Consider the following 15,613-nt stretch of genomic DNA (forward strand, 5'->3'; position numbering starts at 1 on the left):
TGTTCCTCGTATGATAATCCTTTCATTCCCAGAATTATAATTGTGAACCTCAACTGAACCCTCTCTGACGTCAGCACATCCTTTCTTAAATGGGGAGCCCAAAACTGCTCATAATACTTCAAGTGAGTTTTCACCAATGCCCTATAAAACCTCAACATCACATCCCTGAATTTGTATTCCATTCCTCTTAAAACGAATGCCAGCATTGCATTTGCCGCCTTCACTACTGACTCAACATTCAAGTTTATCTTCAGAGTATCCTGCACAATGACACCCATGAGCAGGAATTTGCAGCAGGAATTTTCAATTTTCTCCCCATTTAAAAAAAAGTCAGCCTGTCTATTTATTCTATTGAAGTGCATGACCATGCTCTTACTGACATTGTATTTCATTTGCCACTTCTCTGCCCATTATCCTAATCTGCCTAGGTCCTTCTTCAGCCTCCCTGTTTCCACAACACTACCTGCTCCTCCACCTACCTTGGTATCATCTACAAACTTGACAACAACTATTCATTCCATAATCTAAATTATTGATGCACAACATAAAAAAAAGTGACCCTGGCACCAGCCCGCATGGAACACCATGAGCATCTAGAAACCAACCAGAATATGATCCCTGTTTTCCGACTGTTTTCTGCCAATCAGCCAAAACTCAACCCATGCAAGTAGTCTTCCTGTTGTTACGTAGCCTCACGTGGGCACCTTGTCGTCGGGCTTCTGAAAATCCAAATACACATCCATTGCCTCTCCTTTACTCTATCTAATCTGCTTGCCACTTCTTCAAAGAATTTTAATAGTTTTGTTAACCAAGATTTTCCCTTAAGGAAACTTTGGCCTACCTTGTCATGTGCATCGAAGTACTCTGTAACCTCATCCTTGATAATAGACTCTAACATCTTCCCAACCACTAATGTCAGATGAACCAGTCTTTAATTTCCTTTCTGCTGCCTCCCATCCTTTTAACATTTATCTACTTCCTTCTTGAATATATTTGATTACCTAGGTAACTTGATTACTCATGTGGTTGAGAATTCCAATTTGTGTGAAGTCATTTTTCCTCATCTCTACTCTTCTTTGGCTTGGCTTCGAGGATGAAGATTTATGGAGGGGGTAAATGTCCACGTCAGCTGCAGGCTCGATTGTGGCTGACAAGTCCGATGCGGGACAGGCAGACACGGTCGCAGCGGTTGCAGGGGAAAATTGGTTGGTTGGGGTTGGGTGTTGGGCTTTTCCTCCTTTGTCTTTTGTCAGTGAGGTGGGCTCTGCGGTCTTCTTCAAAGGAGGTTGCTGCCCGCCGAACTGTGAGGCGCCAAGATGCACGGTTTGAGGCGATATCAGCCCACTGGCGGTGGTCAATGTGGCAGGCACCAAGAGATTTCTTTAGGCAGTCCTTGTACCTCTTCTTTGGTGCACCTGTCACGGTGGCCAGTGGAGAGCTCGCCATATAACACGATCTTGGGAAGGCGATGGTCCTCCATTCTGGAGACGTGACCCACCCAGCGCAGCTGGATCTTCAGCAGCGTGGACTCGATGCTGTCGGCCTCTGCCATCTCGAGTACTTCGATGTTAGGGATGAAGTCGCTCCAATGAATGTTGAGGATGGAGCGGAGACAACGCTGGTGGAAGCGTTCTAGGAGCCGTAGGTGATACCGGTAGAGGACCCATGATTCGGAGCCGAACAGGAGTGTGGGTATGACAACGGCTCTGTATACGCTTATCTTTGTGAGGTTTTTCAGTTGGTTGTTTTTCCAGACTCTTTTGTGTAGTCTTCCAAAGGCGCTATTTGCCTTGGCGAGTCTGTTGTCTATCTCGTTGTCGATCCTTGCATCTGATGAAATGGTGCAGCCGAGATAGGTAAACTGGTTGACCGTTTTGAGTTTTGTGTGCCCGATGGAGATGTGGGGGGGCTGGTAGTCATGGTGGGGAGCTGGCTGATGGAGGACCTCCGTTTTCTTCAGGCTGACTTCCAGGCCAAACATTTTGGCAGTTTCTGCAAAACAGGACGTCAAGCGCTGAAGAGCTGGCTCTGAATGGGCAACTAAAGTGGCATCGTCAACTAGAAATGGTAGAAATGGTATAAACCCATATTTGGAGGCTGTGATCCCTACTTTGGACTCTCCAGACATGATGATTATCTACTCAGGATTACAAATTGGAATTCTCAACCACATAAGTAATCAAACAAAGTCTGTTTGAATGTTACATTTTTTATACAAGATCGCCTCTCCTTCTCAACTCCAGTTAATATATGCAGAATTAACCTGAGCTCTCCTCATGTGTCAGTCTTATCACCCCAGGAATCACTTCAGAAACATTTATTTTTACCTGCTCTTTTGCAAGATCATCATTGCTCAGACAAGGAGACCAAACTACACAAAAAACTCCAGAGGCATCTCATCGAAGCATCAGAATTTATTGCCATGAACAAGTCACAAAATTAATTGTTTTGTGGCAGCGTCACAGTGCAAACTCTTGGTTTTGCTAACGTTGAGCGCAAGGTTTTGATGTGACACCACTTAACGAGCTGATCTACCTCCCTCCTGAACTTTTCCTTACAAAAGTCAAAGTAAGGCAGTGACTTTGGCTCATTGATCATTCAGGCATCTGATGGCACCGGGGAAGAAGCTGTCTTGAAGAAATGAAGTCTTGTGGCCATGATGTCGCAAGCCGAGTTAACAACCCTCTGGAATTTTTCCTTATCCTGAGCATTGGCACCTCCATACCAGTCTTGTAACCAGCCAGAATACTCTCTACAGTACACTTGTAGAAGTTACCAAGAGTCTTCAGTGATATACCAAATCTCCTCAAACCCCTCACAAAGCATAGCTGTTGGCGAGCCTTCTTCATGATTGCTTCAGGACAGATCATTGGAGATGTTGACACCAGGAATTTGAAGTTCTTGACCCTCTCCACAACTGAGGACTGGATTGTGCTCTCCTGACTTCCTTCTGAAATCCACAATCATCTTGGTTTTGCTAACGTTGAGCGCAAGGTTTTGGTGTGACACCACTTAATGAGCTGTTCTACCTCCCTCCTGAACTTTTCCTTACTGCCGTTTGTGATTCTGCCAACAACCGTGGTGGCACCAGCAAATTTGTAGATAACATACCATCTAGCCACACCTGCAACTCAAGCCAACATACTATTTCGCTAAAAGCACAAGAGTCTGCGGACAATGGAAACTGGAGCAAAAAACAAATTGCAGGTCCAGAAGGAGAAAAAAATTGTCAATATTTCAGTGTCTTGATGAAGGGTTCCCTTCCTGTACTCAGCATGTGGAGACAGGTTTGCAAAGATGCCAGAGTTTCTTTGCTTCTTTCCCTTTTCCAGTCTTTCAGAGTTAATAATCCATCTCTTTGTTTACATAACCTTCCACTTATCCATGATAAATTGGCATCTGCTGTGCAATTGATCACTCACCTACCTCGTTGAAACTTGTTGATCCAAACCAAGGCTTTTATTAACTAAAAGACTGGAGCATATCACAAGTAGGTCGACCAGTCCCGAATGACCTGGTCTGGCTAGGAGCAATCCTTTAAGACCTGCCAGTATGTGTGGCTACACTCTCAGCCAATCACAGTCACCCTACACTACAATCTGTACATATGTACATATACACATTGGTGATAGAATCTGTGCTATCACATTCACCCCTTCTTTGAGAACCGACCCCAGGGTGGATGGAGGTTAGGGGCTGTACCGGTCAGGGGGCCCGACCATCCGGCATGATCGCTGTGGAGCCGGGATTGGTGTCGCCGGAGTCGTGTCACCGCCACTGCTTTGCTCAATTCCCCAACAGGGTCTGGTCTGAGCTGGTGGGTTGGTGCTGGTCCCTCTGTTTAAGCACATGACCTGGGGGAGAAGGAATAGGGGGAGGTTGGGTTAAAGGCACTGCTGCGCCTGATCCGGCCTGGGCTAGGTCCCTTACCGAGACTGTGTCCTCCCGCCCATCGGGTACTCAACGTAGGCATAATGCGGGTTTGCATGGAGCAGAGTCACTCAGTCAACCAAGGGGTCGTTCTTTGAGTACCAGATGTGGCATCGTAAGAGGACCAGACAGGGAACTGTGAGCCATGCCAGTATGGTCGTACCCAACTTGGATTTCCTCAGGAAAGAGAACATCCTTTCATGAGGGGTGGCATTGGTCGCGGTGCACAGAAGGGAGCGGATGGAGTGTAGGGCACTAGTGAGCACGCCCTGCCAGCGAGAGGTGGGGAGACCTTTGGACCAGAGGGCAAGCGTAACCGCTTTCCAGTTGATGACATTCTCACTTTCGACTTGCCCATTACCACGTGGGTTATAGTTGGTGGTCCTGCTTGAAGCAATACCACGCTCCAGAAGGTACTGCCGCAGCTCGGCGCTCATAAACGAGGATCCCCTGTCACTGTGGATGTAACTGGGGTACCTGAAGATGGTGAGGATGCTGCGCAGGGCCTCTATAACTGAGGAGGCAGTCATGTCCGAGCAGGGCACAGCGAACAGGAAGCGGGAGTACTCGTCGATGACCGTACGGATGTAGGTGTTATGGTTGGTCGACAGTAGGGACCCCTTGAAGTCTATGCTGAGATGCTCAAAGGGGCGGGTGGCTTTGATGACGTGGGTGTTCTCCGGACGGGAGAAGTGGGGCTTGCACTCAGCGCACACCAGGCAGGCTCGGGTCATGGAGCGAATCTCCTCGACCGCGTAGGCCAGGCTGTGAGCTTTGACAAAGTGCGCGAACCTAGTGACCCCTGGATGACAGAGCTCCTTGTGGAGTTTCTGCAGCCTGTCCAGTTGTATATTGGCGCAAGTCCCCCTGGAGAGCGCATCTGGCGAGTCGTTGAGTTTACCTGGCTGACAGAGTATGTCATAATTAAAGGTGGAGAGCTCGATTCTCCACCTGGCGATTTTGTCATTCTTGATCTTACCTCGCTGGGTATTGCTAAACATGAAGGAGACCGCATGTTGTTTGGTCAGCAGCATAAAGCGCCTACCAGTGAGGAAGTGTCTCCAACAATGTACTGCTTTGACTATGGCCTGGGCCTTCTTCTCGACAGAGGAATGTCAGCTCTCAGGACCCTGGAAGGTTCTGGAGAAGAAGGCTACCGGCCGGCCAGCCTGGTTCAAAGTGGCTGCCAGTGCAAAGTCGGACGCATCACTCTCGACTTGGAACGGAAAGGACTCATTGATGGCATGCAGCGTTGCAGCAGCGATGTCCGATTTGTTGCGGTCGAAGGCCACTCTGCCTTCGGTTGACAGGGGGGAGGAGGTGGTCTTGATGAGTGGCCGTACCTTGTCGCCATAGTGTGGAACCCATTGGGCATAGTAAGAGAAAAGGCCCAAGCAGTGTCTGAGTGCCTTCTGGGTGGGGGGGGGGGGGGGGGGCACATGCGGTCAGGGTTTGGCATGACCACGCCGTTCTCCACCACACAACCAGAATTGCGAGCCGAGTGGTCCAGAAGACACACTTGTCGAAATTGTTGGTCAAGTTCAGCCAAATTACAATCTGAAAAAATTTCTCAAGGTTGGCATCATGATCCTCCGTGTCATGGCCACAGATGGTGACATTGTCCAATACAGGAAAGTAGCAGTCAGCCCATTCTGGTCCATTTCCCGCTGGAAGACCGTGATGCCATTTGTGACCCCAAAGGGTACCCTGAGGAATTGATACAGCCGCCCATTCGCTTTGAAGGCCGTGAAAGGTCAGTCTTCTCGGCGGATCGCGAGCTGATGATAGGCCAAACACAAGTCAATGGTGGAAAATACACGGTATTGGGCGATCTGATTCACCACATCCTTGATCCGTGGAAGGGGGTATGCATCCAGAAGCGTGAAGTGGTTGATTGTCTGGCTGTAGTCAACCACCATCCGCAGCTTCTCCCCGTTTTTAACCACCACCACCTGGGCCCTCCATGGACGTGAGCTAGGTTTGATAATGCCCTCATCCAGAAGTCTGCGCACCTCACTTGTGATAAATTTCCTGTGTTCCTAACAATATTGCCGGCTTTTGGTGGCCTCAGGCTTCCAGCCAGGGGTGAGATTTGCGAAAAGTGCTGGCGGAGCAACTCGGAGGGTGGAGAGACCAGGTGAGGCCCCGGGGCGAGTGGCTCAGGCTGCCGCTAGCAGGAGGTTTCCGGGGTGGAGTGGTTACAGACAGAAAGCGGAGTTTGAGGCCCCCCATAGTGCAGGGAAACGGTTTGAAACTGGCACTGAAAATCCAGTCCCAGCAGTGCAGGGGCGCGCAAGTGGAGAACTAATAGTTTGAAGTCTGTGAATGTGATGCCCTGAACTTTTGGGTCGCCATGCAGTACCCCTTTACCCTAGTCGAGTGCGATCTGGTCACCAATGAAATTCTCTGTGCAGTGGGGAGAATAGCCAGTCCACAACGGTGGGCCAGGTCTGGGCGGATAAAACTGTCAGTTGACCCCGAGTCAAATAAGCAATTGGTATAGTGTCCATGCACTTTAATCAGTTCCATTGCTTTTGTGAGGGGTTGGGGAAGTCCTGGTCGAGGGTTACTGATGCAGAGACTTGTAGTGGGGACAGTGGAGTCCTGTGTGATGATGTCACGCAAACAGTTGGGCCTGAAAAGACAGTGTTGAGGAGTTGGTGTTGCTGCCTGCAGCCAACGGTAAGTGTTGGGGGGTCGCTGCTTGCCATCAGCGGTGGGGCAGTCAGCAGTGGCAGTCCCCGGTTGGCAGCTGCTGCGGGTCCCCAGTCAGCTGCCTTGGTGGTGGCGGGTCCCTGGTCGGCAGCGGCGGTGGGTCCCTGGTCGGCAGCGGCGGTGGCGGGTCCCGGCCATTCAGGTCCCTGGTCGGCGGTGGCTGTTGAGGTCGGGGCTGGGGCCTGGTCGGACATTGCTTCATGAGGTAGGGTGAACCTCATTGCGGTGAGGGTGGGTTGTACCTACCGCGCTTGGTGTCTTACACGTGACGTCAGGTGCTGCCGCGCGGTGGAGTCCTCGCTCTCATTCAAAGAGAGCTCTGAGGAAGAAGTGTTTGAAATGGAGAGTGGCGATTGGGCTTCACACGAGGCACTGTGTTTGATGGTGGCCATTTTGGAGCGAGAGACAGCAAAGTGGCCATTTTTAAGGCATTTCTGGCACTTGTCTTTTCTCGCCGGGCACTGGGACCTGCTGTGCTTGTTCCTCCCGCAGAAATAACTCTTTGGGGTTGGATCGGGCAGTGTAGCGGCAGTAGTAGGGTAGAGGGAGGGCATCCTACTCACATCAAGAGTACATATCCATACTTAAGACCGCAGCCTCCATCATCTCTGCGATCTGGATCATGTCCTCTAGGATTTCTCCCCCGTGCTCTAGCAGGCACTGCCTCACCTCATTCAATTGAACCCCGGCCACATAGGCATCCCGAATGAGATCGTCTGTGGTCTCCGCAGCATTTCTGTCTGTGCAGGCAGTCCCTGTCCCTGCCCATTGCCTGAATATAAGCTCTACAGGACTCAGCGGGGTGTTGCCTCCTTGTAGCAAGTTTGTACAGAGCATAGACCCTGTTCACCGATCGCTCGTAGAGCCCTTTCAGCACCTTCATGGCTGTGGTGTAAGTAGTCGCATCTTGGACACTCTGGTAGACCCTCTGGGACACCATAGTCATCAATATTAGTAGTCGATGGTTGTCCTCTATCACGGCAGGATCAGAGAGTTGTAATTATATTTCGAAGCATCTCACCCAGTGCTTAAAGTCATTCGAGGCTGTAGCTGACTGTAGGTCAATGTCGAGGCGCTCCAGCTGTAGGCTCCATCCCTTCAAAACTTTTTAGTTAATAAAATTGTAGAGCGCATCGAAAGAACCAAAGACTTGTTGATCCAAACCAAGGCTTTTATTAACTAAAAGACTGGAGCATAGTCGACCAGTCCAGAATGACCTGGTCTGGCTAGGAGCAATCCTTTAAGACCTGCCAGTAGGTGTGGCTACACTCTCAGCCAATCACAGTCACCCTACACTACAATCTGTACATACGTACATGTACACATTGGTGATAGAATCTGTACTCTCGCACAGTCCATCACCTATTCGGAATCTATGCCATTGATTTTAATTCAACTATGCGCACTATAATTTTACACACAAACCTCGAAGGGATGTTGTCACAAGCCTTCTTAAAATCAATGCTCATGTTTTCCCTGGTTCTAATGTTCATGTTTTCACACAATCTGTGAGCTTTTGTCCCAAGTCGACGCTGCGCATCACAGCATTCCCAAGCTGATTTTTCTCAAAGCACCTGGAGGAAAGCACACAGTCAATGGTCTCACACACACTGCACTGGAGGTCAGGACTGAACCTGGGTCCCTTCCTGGATCTCTTTCCTGGTTGATTCCAATCCTTGCCTACAGCGTGGAGTTTGCACGTTCTCCCTAAAGATATACCAGCAGATCAACTGGCTACTTTAAATCATCCCTAAATGAAGGCAAGTGATAGAAGAATTAAAAGGGCACACACGAGAGAGAGAGAAAAAACGACAGTGTTACAAAGAAATAAAGAGATGGGCAATGGGACTGTTGGCAAGAACCCGATGGACTGAATCATCTTCCAAGTAAATTTTGTACATAGAGCCATGACTTGTGAAATTGCGACTGAAAAGTTTTTTTTAAAACAAAATTAACTATCTGGCAAAACAAAGTGTTCAAAGAAATTCAAATACATTATTACTTCGCATCTCTTTTTGCGCGGTCGTTCCTCCAAGTCCGGCGTTGTTTATTTATCCACGGCTCAGCTGCAGAGCAGCGATGCCTGGGCTTGGGGTCGAGCCGCGCCGGTGCGGGGAGGAGGTCTGTCGGGAGCGTCGAAGGAAGGGGGGGGGGAGGAGTGCGGAGAGAGGGGGGGGGGAGGAGTGCGGAGAGAGGGGGGGGGGAGGAGTGCGGAGAGAGGGGGGGGGGGAGGAGTGCGGAGAGAGGGGGGGGGGAGGAGTGCGGAGAGAGGGGGGGGGAGGAGTGCGGAGAGAGGGGGGGGGAGTGCGGAGAGAGGGGGGGGGGGAGTGCGGAGAGAGGGGGGGGGAGTGCGGAGAGGGGGGGGGGAGTGCGGAGAGGGGGGGGGGAGTGCGGAGAGAGGGGGGGGGGAGTGCGGAGAGAGGGGGGGGGGGAGTGCGGAGAGAGGGGGGGGGAGTGCGGAGAGGGGGGGGGGAGTGCGGAGAGAGGGGGGGGGAGTGCGGAGAGAGGGGGGGGGGAGTGCGGAGAGGGGGGGGGAGTGCGGAGAGAGGGGGGGGAGTGCGGAGAGAGGGGGGGAGTGCGGAGAGAGGGGGGGGGAGTGCGGAGAGAGGGGGGGAGTGCGGAGAGAGGGGGGGGGAGTGCGGAGAGAGGGGGGGGGAGTGCGGAGAGGGGGGGGGAGTGCGGAGAGAGGGGGGGAGTGCGGAGAGAGGGGGGGAGTGCGGAGAGAGGGGGGGAGTGCGGAGAGAGGGGGGGGGAGGAGTGCGGAGAGAGGGGGGGGAGGAGTGCGGAGAGAGGGGGGGGAGGAGTGCGGAGAGAGGGGGGGGAGTGCGGAGAGAGGGGGGGGGAGTGCGGAGGGGGGGGGAGTGCGGAGGGGGGGGAGTGCGGAGGGGGGGGAGTGCGGAGGGGGGGGGAGTGCGGAGAGGGGGAGTGCGGAGAGGGGGAGTGCGGAGAGGGGGAGTGCGGAGAGGGAGGGGGAGTGCGGAGAGGGAGGGGGGAGTGCGGAGAGGGAGGGGGGAGTGCGGAGAGGGAGGGGGGAGTGCGGAGAGGGAGGGGGGAGTGCGGAGAGGGAGGGGGGAGTGCGGAGAGGGAGGGGGGAGTGCGGAGAGGGAGGGGGGAGTGCGGAGAGGGAGGGGGGAGTGCGGAGAGGGAGGGGGGAGTGCGGAGAGGGAGGGGGGGGAGTGCGGAGAGGGGGGGGAGTGCGGAGAGGGGGGGGGAGTGCGGAGGGGGGGGGAGTGCGGAGGGGGGGGGAGTGCGGAGAGGGAGGGGGGAGTGCGGAGGGAGGGGGGAGTGCGGAGAGGGAGGGGGGAGTGCGGAGAGGGGGGGGGGAGTGCGGAGAGGGGGGGGGAGTGCGGAGAGGGGGGGGAGTGCGGAGAGGGAGGGGGGAGTGCGGAGAGGGAGGGGGGGGAGTGCGGAGAGGGGGGGGAGTGCGGAGGGGGGGGAGTGCGGAGGGGGGGGGAGTGCGGAGGGGGGGGGAGTGCGGAGGGGGGGGAGTGCGGAGGGGGGGGGGAGTGCGGAGAGGGAGGGGGGAGTGCGGAGGGGGGGGGAGTGCGGAGGGGGGGGAGTGCGGAGAGGGAGGGGGGAGTGCGGAGGGGGGGGGAGTGCGTAGGGGGGGAGTGCGGAGAGGGAGGGGGGAGTGCGGAGAGGGGGGGAGAGTGCGGAGAGGGGGAGGGGAGAGTGCGGAGAGGGGGGGGGAGAGTGCGGAGAGGGGGGGGGGTGGCGGTGGGGTATGAAGCGCGCCTGGGCCGCTCCCTGGGATTTGGAGGCCGCCATGTTGGCCGCTGGCTGAGCAACGTCACGGAGCAACGGGACGGGGGGGGGGGAGAAGCGACACAATCGGCGTCCATCCGTCGCCCCATCCAGCTCGCAGGGCCGGCTGTCGCACGGCGAGCACCATGAGCGGCGGCACTCCTTACATCGGCAGTAAGATCAGCCTCATCTCCAAGGCGGAGATCCGCTATGAGGGGATCCTCTACACCATCGACACCGAGAACTCCACCGTCGCCTTAGCCAAAGGTAAATGGCGCAGAGCGGCAGGCGTCGGGCCTAGCTGGGCCCAGCTCCCGGGCTTGCTTGCTCCCGTCGGACCGGGCGGGTGGGGCGGTTTGTTCCAGAGAGACCGGGACAAATATCGATTCCGTTTCATCTTCCTCTCGCCGAGTTGAGTGAATTTGGGGGAGGAAGAGAACCACCATTTAAAATGGCGGGGTGGTCCACAGGATTCCTCGGCTTTGGGGGGGGGGGGGGGGGGGTCGCTGAGTTTGGAGACCTTGTCTCAATGTGGATTGCGTGTTTTATTCCGAGAGGATTTGAGGAGGGGCGGAGAGGATTTGAGGAGGGGGCGGAGAGGATTTGAGGAGGAGGGGGAGAGGATTTGAGGAGGGGGCGGAGAGGATTTGAGGAGGAGGGGGAGAGGATTTGAGGAGGGGGCGGAGAGGATTTGAGGAGGGGGCGGAGAGGATTTGAGGAGGGGGCGGAGAGGATTTGAGGAGGGGGCGGAGAGGATTTGAGGAGGGGGCGGAGAGGATTTGAGGAGGAGGGGGAGAGGATTTGAGGAGGGGGCGGAGAGGATTTGAGGAGGGGGCGGAGAGGATTTGAGGAGGAGGGGGAGAGGATTTGAGGAGGGGGCGGAGAGGATTTGAGGAGGGGGCGGAGAGGATTTGAGGAGGGGGCGGAGAGGATTTGAGGAGGGGGCGGAGAGGATTTGAGGAGGGGGCGGAGAGGATTTGAGGAGGGGGCGGAGAGGATTTGAGGAGGGGGCGGAGAGGATTTGAGGAGGGGGCGGAGAGGATTTGAGGAGGGGGCGGAGAGGATTTGAGGAGGGGGCGGAGAGGATTTGAGGAGGGGGCGGAGAGGATTTGAGGAGGGGGCGGAGAGGATTTGAGGAGGGGGCGGAGAGGATTTGAGGAGGAGGGGGAGAGGATTTGAGGAGGGGGCGGAGAGGATTTGAGGAGGGGGCGGAGAGGATTTGAGGAGGGGGCGGAGAGGATTTGAGGAGGGGGCGGAGAGGATTTGAGGAGGGGGCGGAGAGGATTTGAGGAGGGGGCGGAGAGGATTTGAGGAGGAGGAGGGGAGAGGATTTGAGGAGGGGGCGGAGAGGATTTGAGGAGGGGGCGGAGAGGATTTGAGGAGGGGGCGGAGAGGATTTGAGGAGGGGGCGGAGAGGATTTGAGGAGGGGGCGGAGAGGATTTGAGGAGGGGGCGGAGAGGATTTGAGGAGGGGGCGGAGAGGATTTGAGGAGGGGGCGGAGAGGATTTGAGGAGGGGGCGGAGAGGATTTGAGGAGGGGGTGGAGAGGATTTGAAGAGGGGGCGGAGAGGATTTGAGGAGGAGGGGGAGAGGATTTGAGGAGGGGGCGGAGAGGATTTGAGGAGGAGGGGGAGAGGATTTGAGGAGGGGGCGGAGAGGATTTGAGGAGGGGGCGGAGAGGATTTGAGGAGGGGGCGGAGAGGATTTGAGGAGGGGGCGGAGAGGATTTGAGGAGGGGGCGGAGAGGATTTGAGGAGGGGGCGGAGAGGATTTGAGGAGGGGGCGGAGAGGATTTGAGGAGGGGGCGGAGAGGATTTGAGGAGGGGGCGGAGAGGATTTGAGGAGGGGGCGGAGAGGATTTGAGGAGGGGGCGGAGAGGATTTGAGGAGGGGGCGGAGAGGATTTGAGGAGGGGGCGGAGAGGATTTGAGGAGGAGGGGGAGAGGATTTGAGGAGGGGGCGGAGAGGATTTGAGGAGGGGGCGGAGAGGATTTGAGGAGGGGGCGGAGAGGATTTGAGGAGGGGGCGGAGAGGATTTGAGGAGGGGGCGGAGAGGATTTGAGGAGGGGGCGGAGAGGATTTGAGGAGGAGGAGGGGAGAGGATTTGAGGAGGGGGCGGAGAGGATTTGAGGAGGGGGCGGAGAGGATTTGAGGAGGGGGCGGAGAGGATTTGAGGAGGGGGCGGAGAGGATTTGAGGAGGGGGCGGAGAGGATTTGAGGAGGGGGCGGAGAGGATTTGAGGAGGGGGCGGAGAGGATTTGAGGAGGGGGCGGAGAGGATTTGAGGAGGGGGCGGAGAGGATTTGAGGAGGGGGTGGAGAGGATTTGAAGAGGGGGCGGAGAGGATTTGAGGAGGAGGGGGAGAGGATTTGAGGAGGGGGCGGAGAGGATTTGAGGAGGAGGGGGAGAGGATTTGAGGAGGAGGGGGAGAGGATTTGAGGAGGAGGGGGAGAGGATTTGAGGAGGAGGGGGAGAGGATTTGAGGAGGGGGCGGAGAGGATTTGAGGAGGGGGGGGAGAGGATTTGAGGAGGAGGGGAGAGGATTTGAGGAGGGGTCAGAGAGGATTTGAGGAGGGGGCAGAGAGGATTTGAGGAGGGGGCAGAGAGGATTTGAGGAGGAAGGGGAGAGGATTTGAGGGGGTTGCTGTGGGTGCAACTCTGTCCACACAAATGAAAACAACTTGCCCCTGATGAGTTCGCCCGAATCCACTGTGTAATGTTCGGATATTGTGCCCAGATCCCCACGATTTGTTTGGGATTATGTGATTAGATCTGATGAATGGGCTCAATTCGTGAAGTTGGTTTCAAAGACACTTTGAATCCTGATCGGCATTTGGGATCATTTCAATTCCCAATAATAACAAGAGTTGACTTTCAGTGCGATCTGCTAAGGATTGATCAGCTTGCTTTTGTGAAGACGGTTCATCTGCAAGTGTTTACAATTGAAAATCGAGTCAAAGGTGTCCATAATGGACCGATCCAGCGATCAAATGCGATTGTCTTGCATTTAAGACTGGCATTTCTGTCCACAAGCCCATGCTGTCCAATTGACCTACCATCCTGAACATTTGGAACAGTGGGAGGGATCCGGAGACCACCCCCTACCCCGGGGAAAACCCATGCAGGCACAGGGAGAAAGTATAAATTCCTGACAGACAGTGCCGGGTTCGAACACTTGAGTCTTGTCTAGTTTGATCCTGGGTGAGGATGATTTTAATATTGGTCTGAAATGAGTTTTGTGGTGGATTTGCTAAACCTATTCTTTGTACTGCTTTCATTTGGATTATTGAGTACGATGAAAGAGTGCCTGAGACTTTATTGGGATTGTTGACTTGAGGAAAGAAAAGCCAAAGGTCCACTGATCATTGGGGGATTAGAGGTGGAGAGGGTGACCACATTTAGGTTCTTGGGAGTCACTATCTTGGAGGATCTTTCCCGGACCCAACGCACCATGAAGAAAGCACCTCCACTTACTTCCTCAAGAGTTTGCGGAGGTTTGGTACGTCATCAGAAACCCTGGCAAATTTCTACAGATGTGCGGTGGAAAGTGAACTGATTGGCTGCATCACAGTCTGGTATGGGAATGCCATTACCCTTGAGCGTAAAGCCCTCCAAAAGGTAGTGGACACAGCCCAGGGCATTACAGGCAAAACCCTCCCCACTATTGAGTCCATCTACAGGGATTGCTCCCATCAGAAAAGAGGTATAGGTGCTACAAGACCGTTGCTACCCTTCCACCATCAGATTCAAGAACTCATTCAAGTACTCTTACTTGTGCACTTTATTGATTTTCTTTTGTTCTCTATTGCACAGTCAGTTGGTTTATATTTGTTATCTGTTTACAGTTTTTTTATTTGTTTATACGTTTACATTGTGCACAATTTTTTTTTGCACTATCAATTGGTAATAATTCTGTCACTCCTCCAGGAATAAGAATCTCGGGGTTGTATGTGATGTTATATATGTACTCTGGCAATAAATCTGAATCTGAATATCCCAAATATTATAAAGTATTTCATCCAACTTATTGGTGTTTGCATCTTGCTTTTCCTTGACCTATTAGAGTTTCTTTTACTATCAGTTTGATCTCAACTACCCATTATGGGAGATAGTTCCAGTACTTGTAACCTTTTGAGTAAAAATATTTCTTCCAAATATCCCGGATTTATTAATGACAGCCTTGTTGCTAATTTCAAAGTTTACTTGGGCATTACCTTGTTTGTATAATCAAACCTTTTTCATGATCGAAAAGTTTGCTAAACATTGCTCTGCTTTTCTGTCAAGCATCACCTCCTTAAAGTCAACCACACAAAATGCTGGAGAAATTTAGCAGATCATTCAGCGTCCATGGGAAATAAGCAATCATAATTTTTGGCCTAATGCCTTCAGCAGGAATCTGGAAAAGCTGATGCCTGAATAAAAAGTTGGGTGGGGAGGAAGGGAGAGAAGCACAGGTTAAGAGATAATAGGTTGATACAAGCTGGAGGGTAGAAGGGAAAGAAACTTAGAAGATAAACAAAAATGCCGGAGAAATTTAGCAGCTCATGCAACATCCATAGTAAGAGGCGATCATCCTTTCGGGCCTAAGCCCTTTGTCAGGAAGATGAGAAGAATATGTACTTGGGAGGAAGAAAGGTGTGGGTGAAAGGTAAGTAAAGGATGGGGGAGGGGAAAGAGAAATTGAGGAAGCAAGGGAATGTTGAAAAAGCAGGCTGATTACTGGAAACTGGAGGTCAATATTGATGCCGTCTGGTTGGAAGTCTTGCTTTACATTAACAACCTGGAAGAGGGGACAAATTAGTATTCCTAAGTTTGCTGATGACACTAAATTGAGTGGAAAAGCAAATTATGCAGAAGATACAGAGAGTCTGCAGAGAGATATAGATGGGTTAAGTGAGTGGGCAGATGGAGTACAATATTGATAAATGTGAGGTTGTTCATTTTGGAAGGAAAAGTGGAAGATCAGATTATTATTTAAATGGAAAGTGATTGTAGCATGCTGCCATATAGGACTTGGGAGTGCTTGTGTGTGAATCACAAAAGGTTGGTTTGCAAATGCAGCGGTCTATCAAAAAGTGAAATGGAATATTGACCTTTATTGCTGGAGGGATTGAATTTAGGAGCAAGAAGATAATGCTGCAACTGTATAAGGTACTGGGGAGACCACATCTGGATTGCATTGACTGGATTGACTGCATGCTTTTCTGATCTCCTTATTTGAGGAAG

At 53.1% G+C, this 15,613-nt stretch overlaps 1 protein-coding gene across 2 annotated transcripts in view; it reads left to right on the top strand.

Moving 5' to 3' along the window:
- Positions 1-10,436: 10,436 nt before the first annotated feature.
- Positions 10,437-15,613, top strand: part of LOC138745006 (protein LSM14 homolog A-like) — a 59,325-nt gene continuing 54,148 nt past the window's right edge. For both annotated transcript variants that reach the window (XM_069902012.1, XM_069902014.1), the window contains exon 1: positions 10,437-10,656. In XM_069902012.1, coding sequence (XP_069758113.1) covers positions 10,536-10,656 — 121 coding nt within the window. In that variant the 5' untranslated portion in view covers positions 10,437-10,535. The remainder of the gene's footprint in view (positions 10,657-15,613) is intronic.

This window comes from Narcine bancroftii, chromosome 10 (genome assembly GCF_036971445.1).
Source record: "Narcine bancroftii isolate sNarBan1 chromosome 10, sNarBan1.hap1, whole genome shotgun sequence".
Lineage (NCBI taxonomy): Eukaryota > Metazoa > Chordata > Chondrichthyes > Torpediniformes > Narcinidae > Narcine > Narcine bancroftii.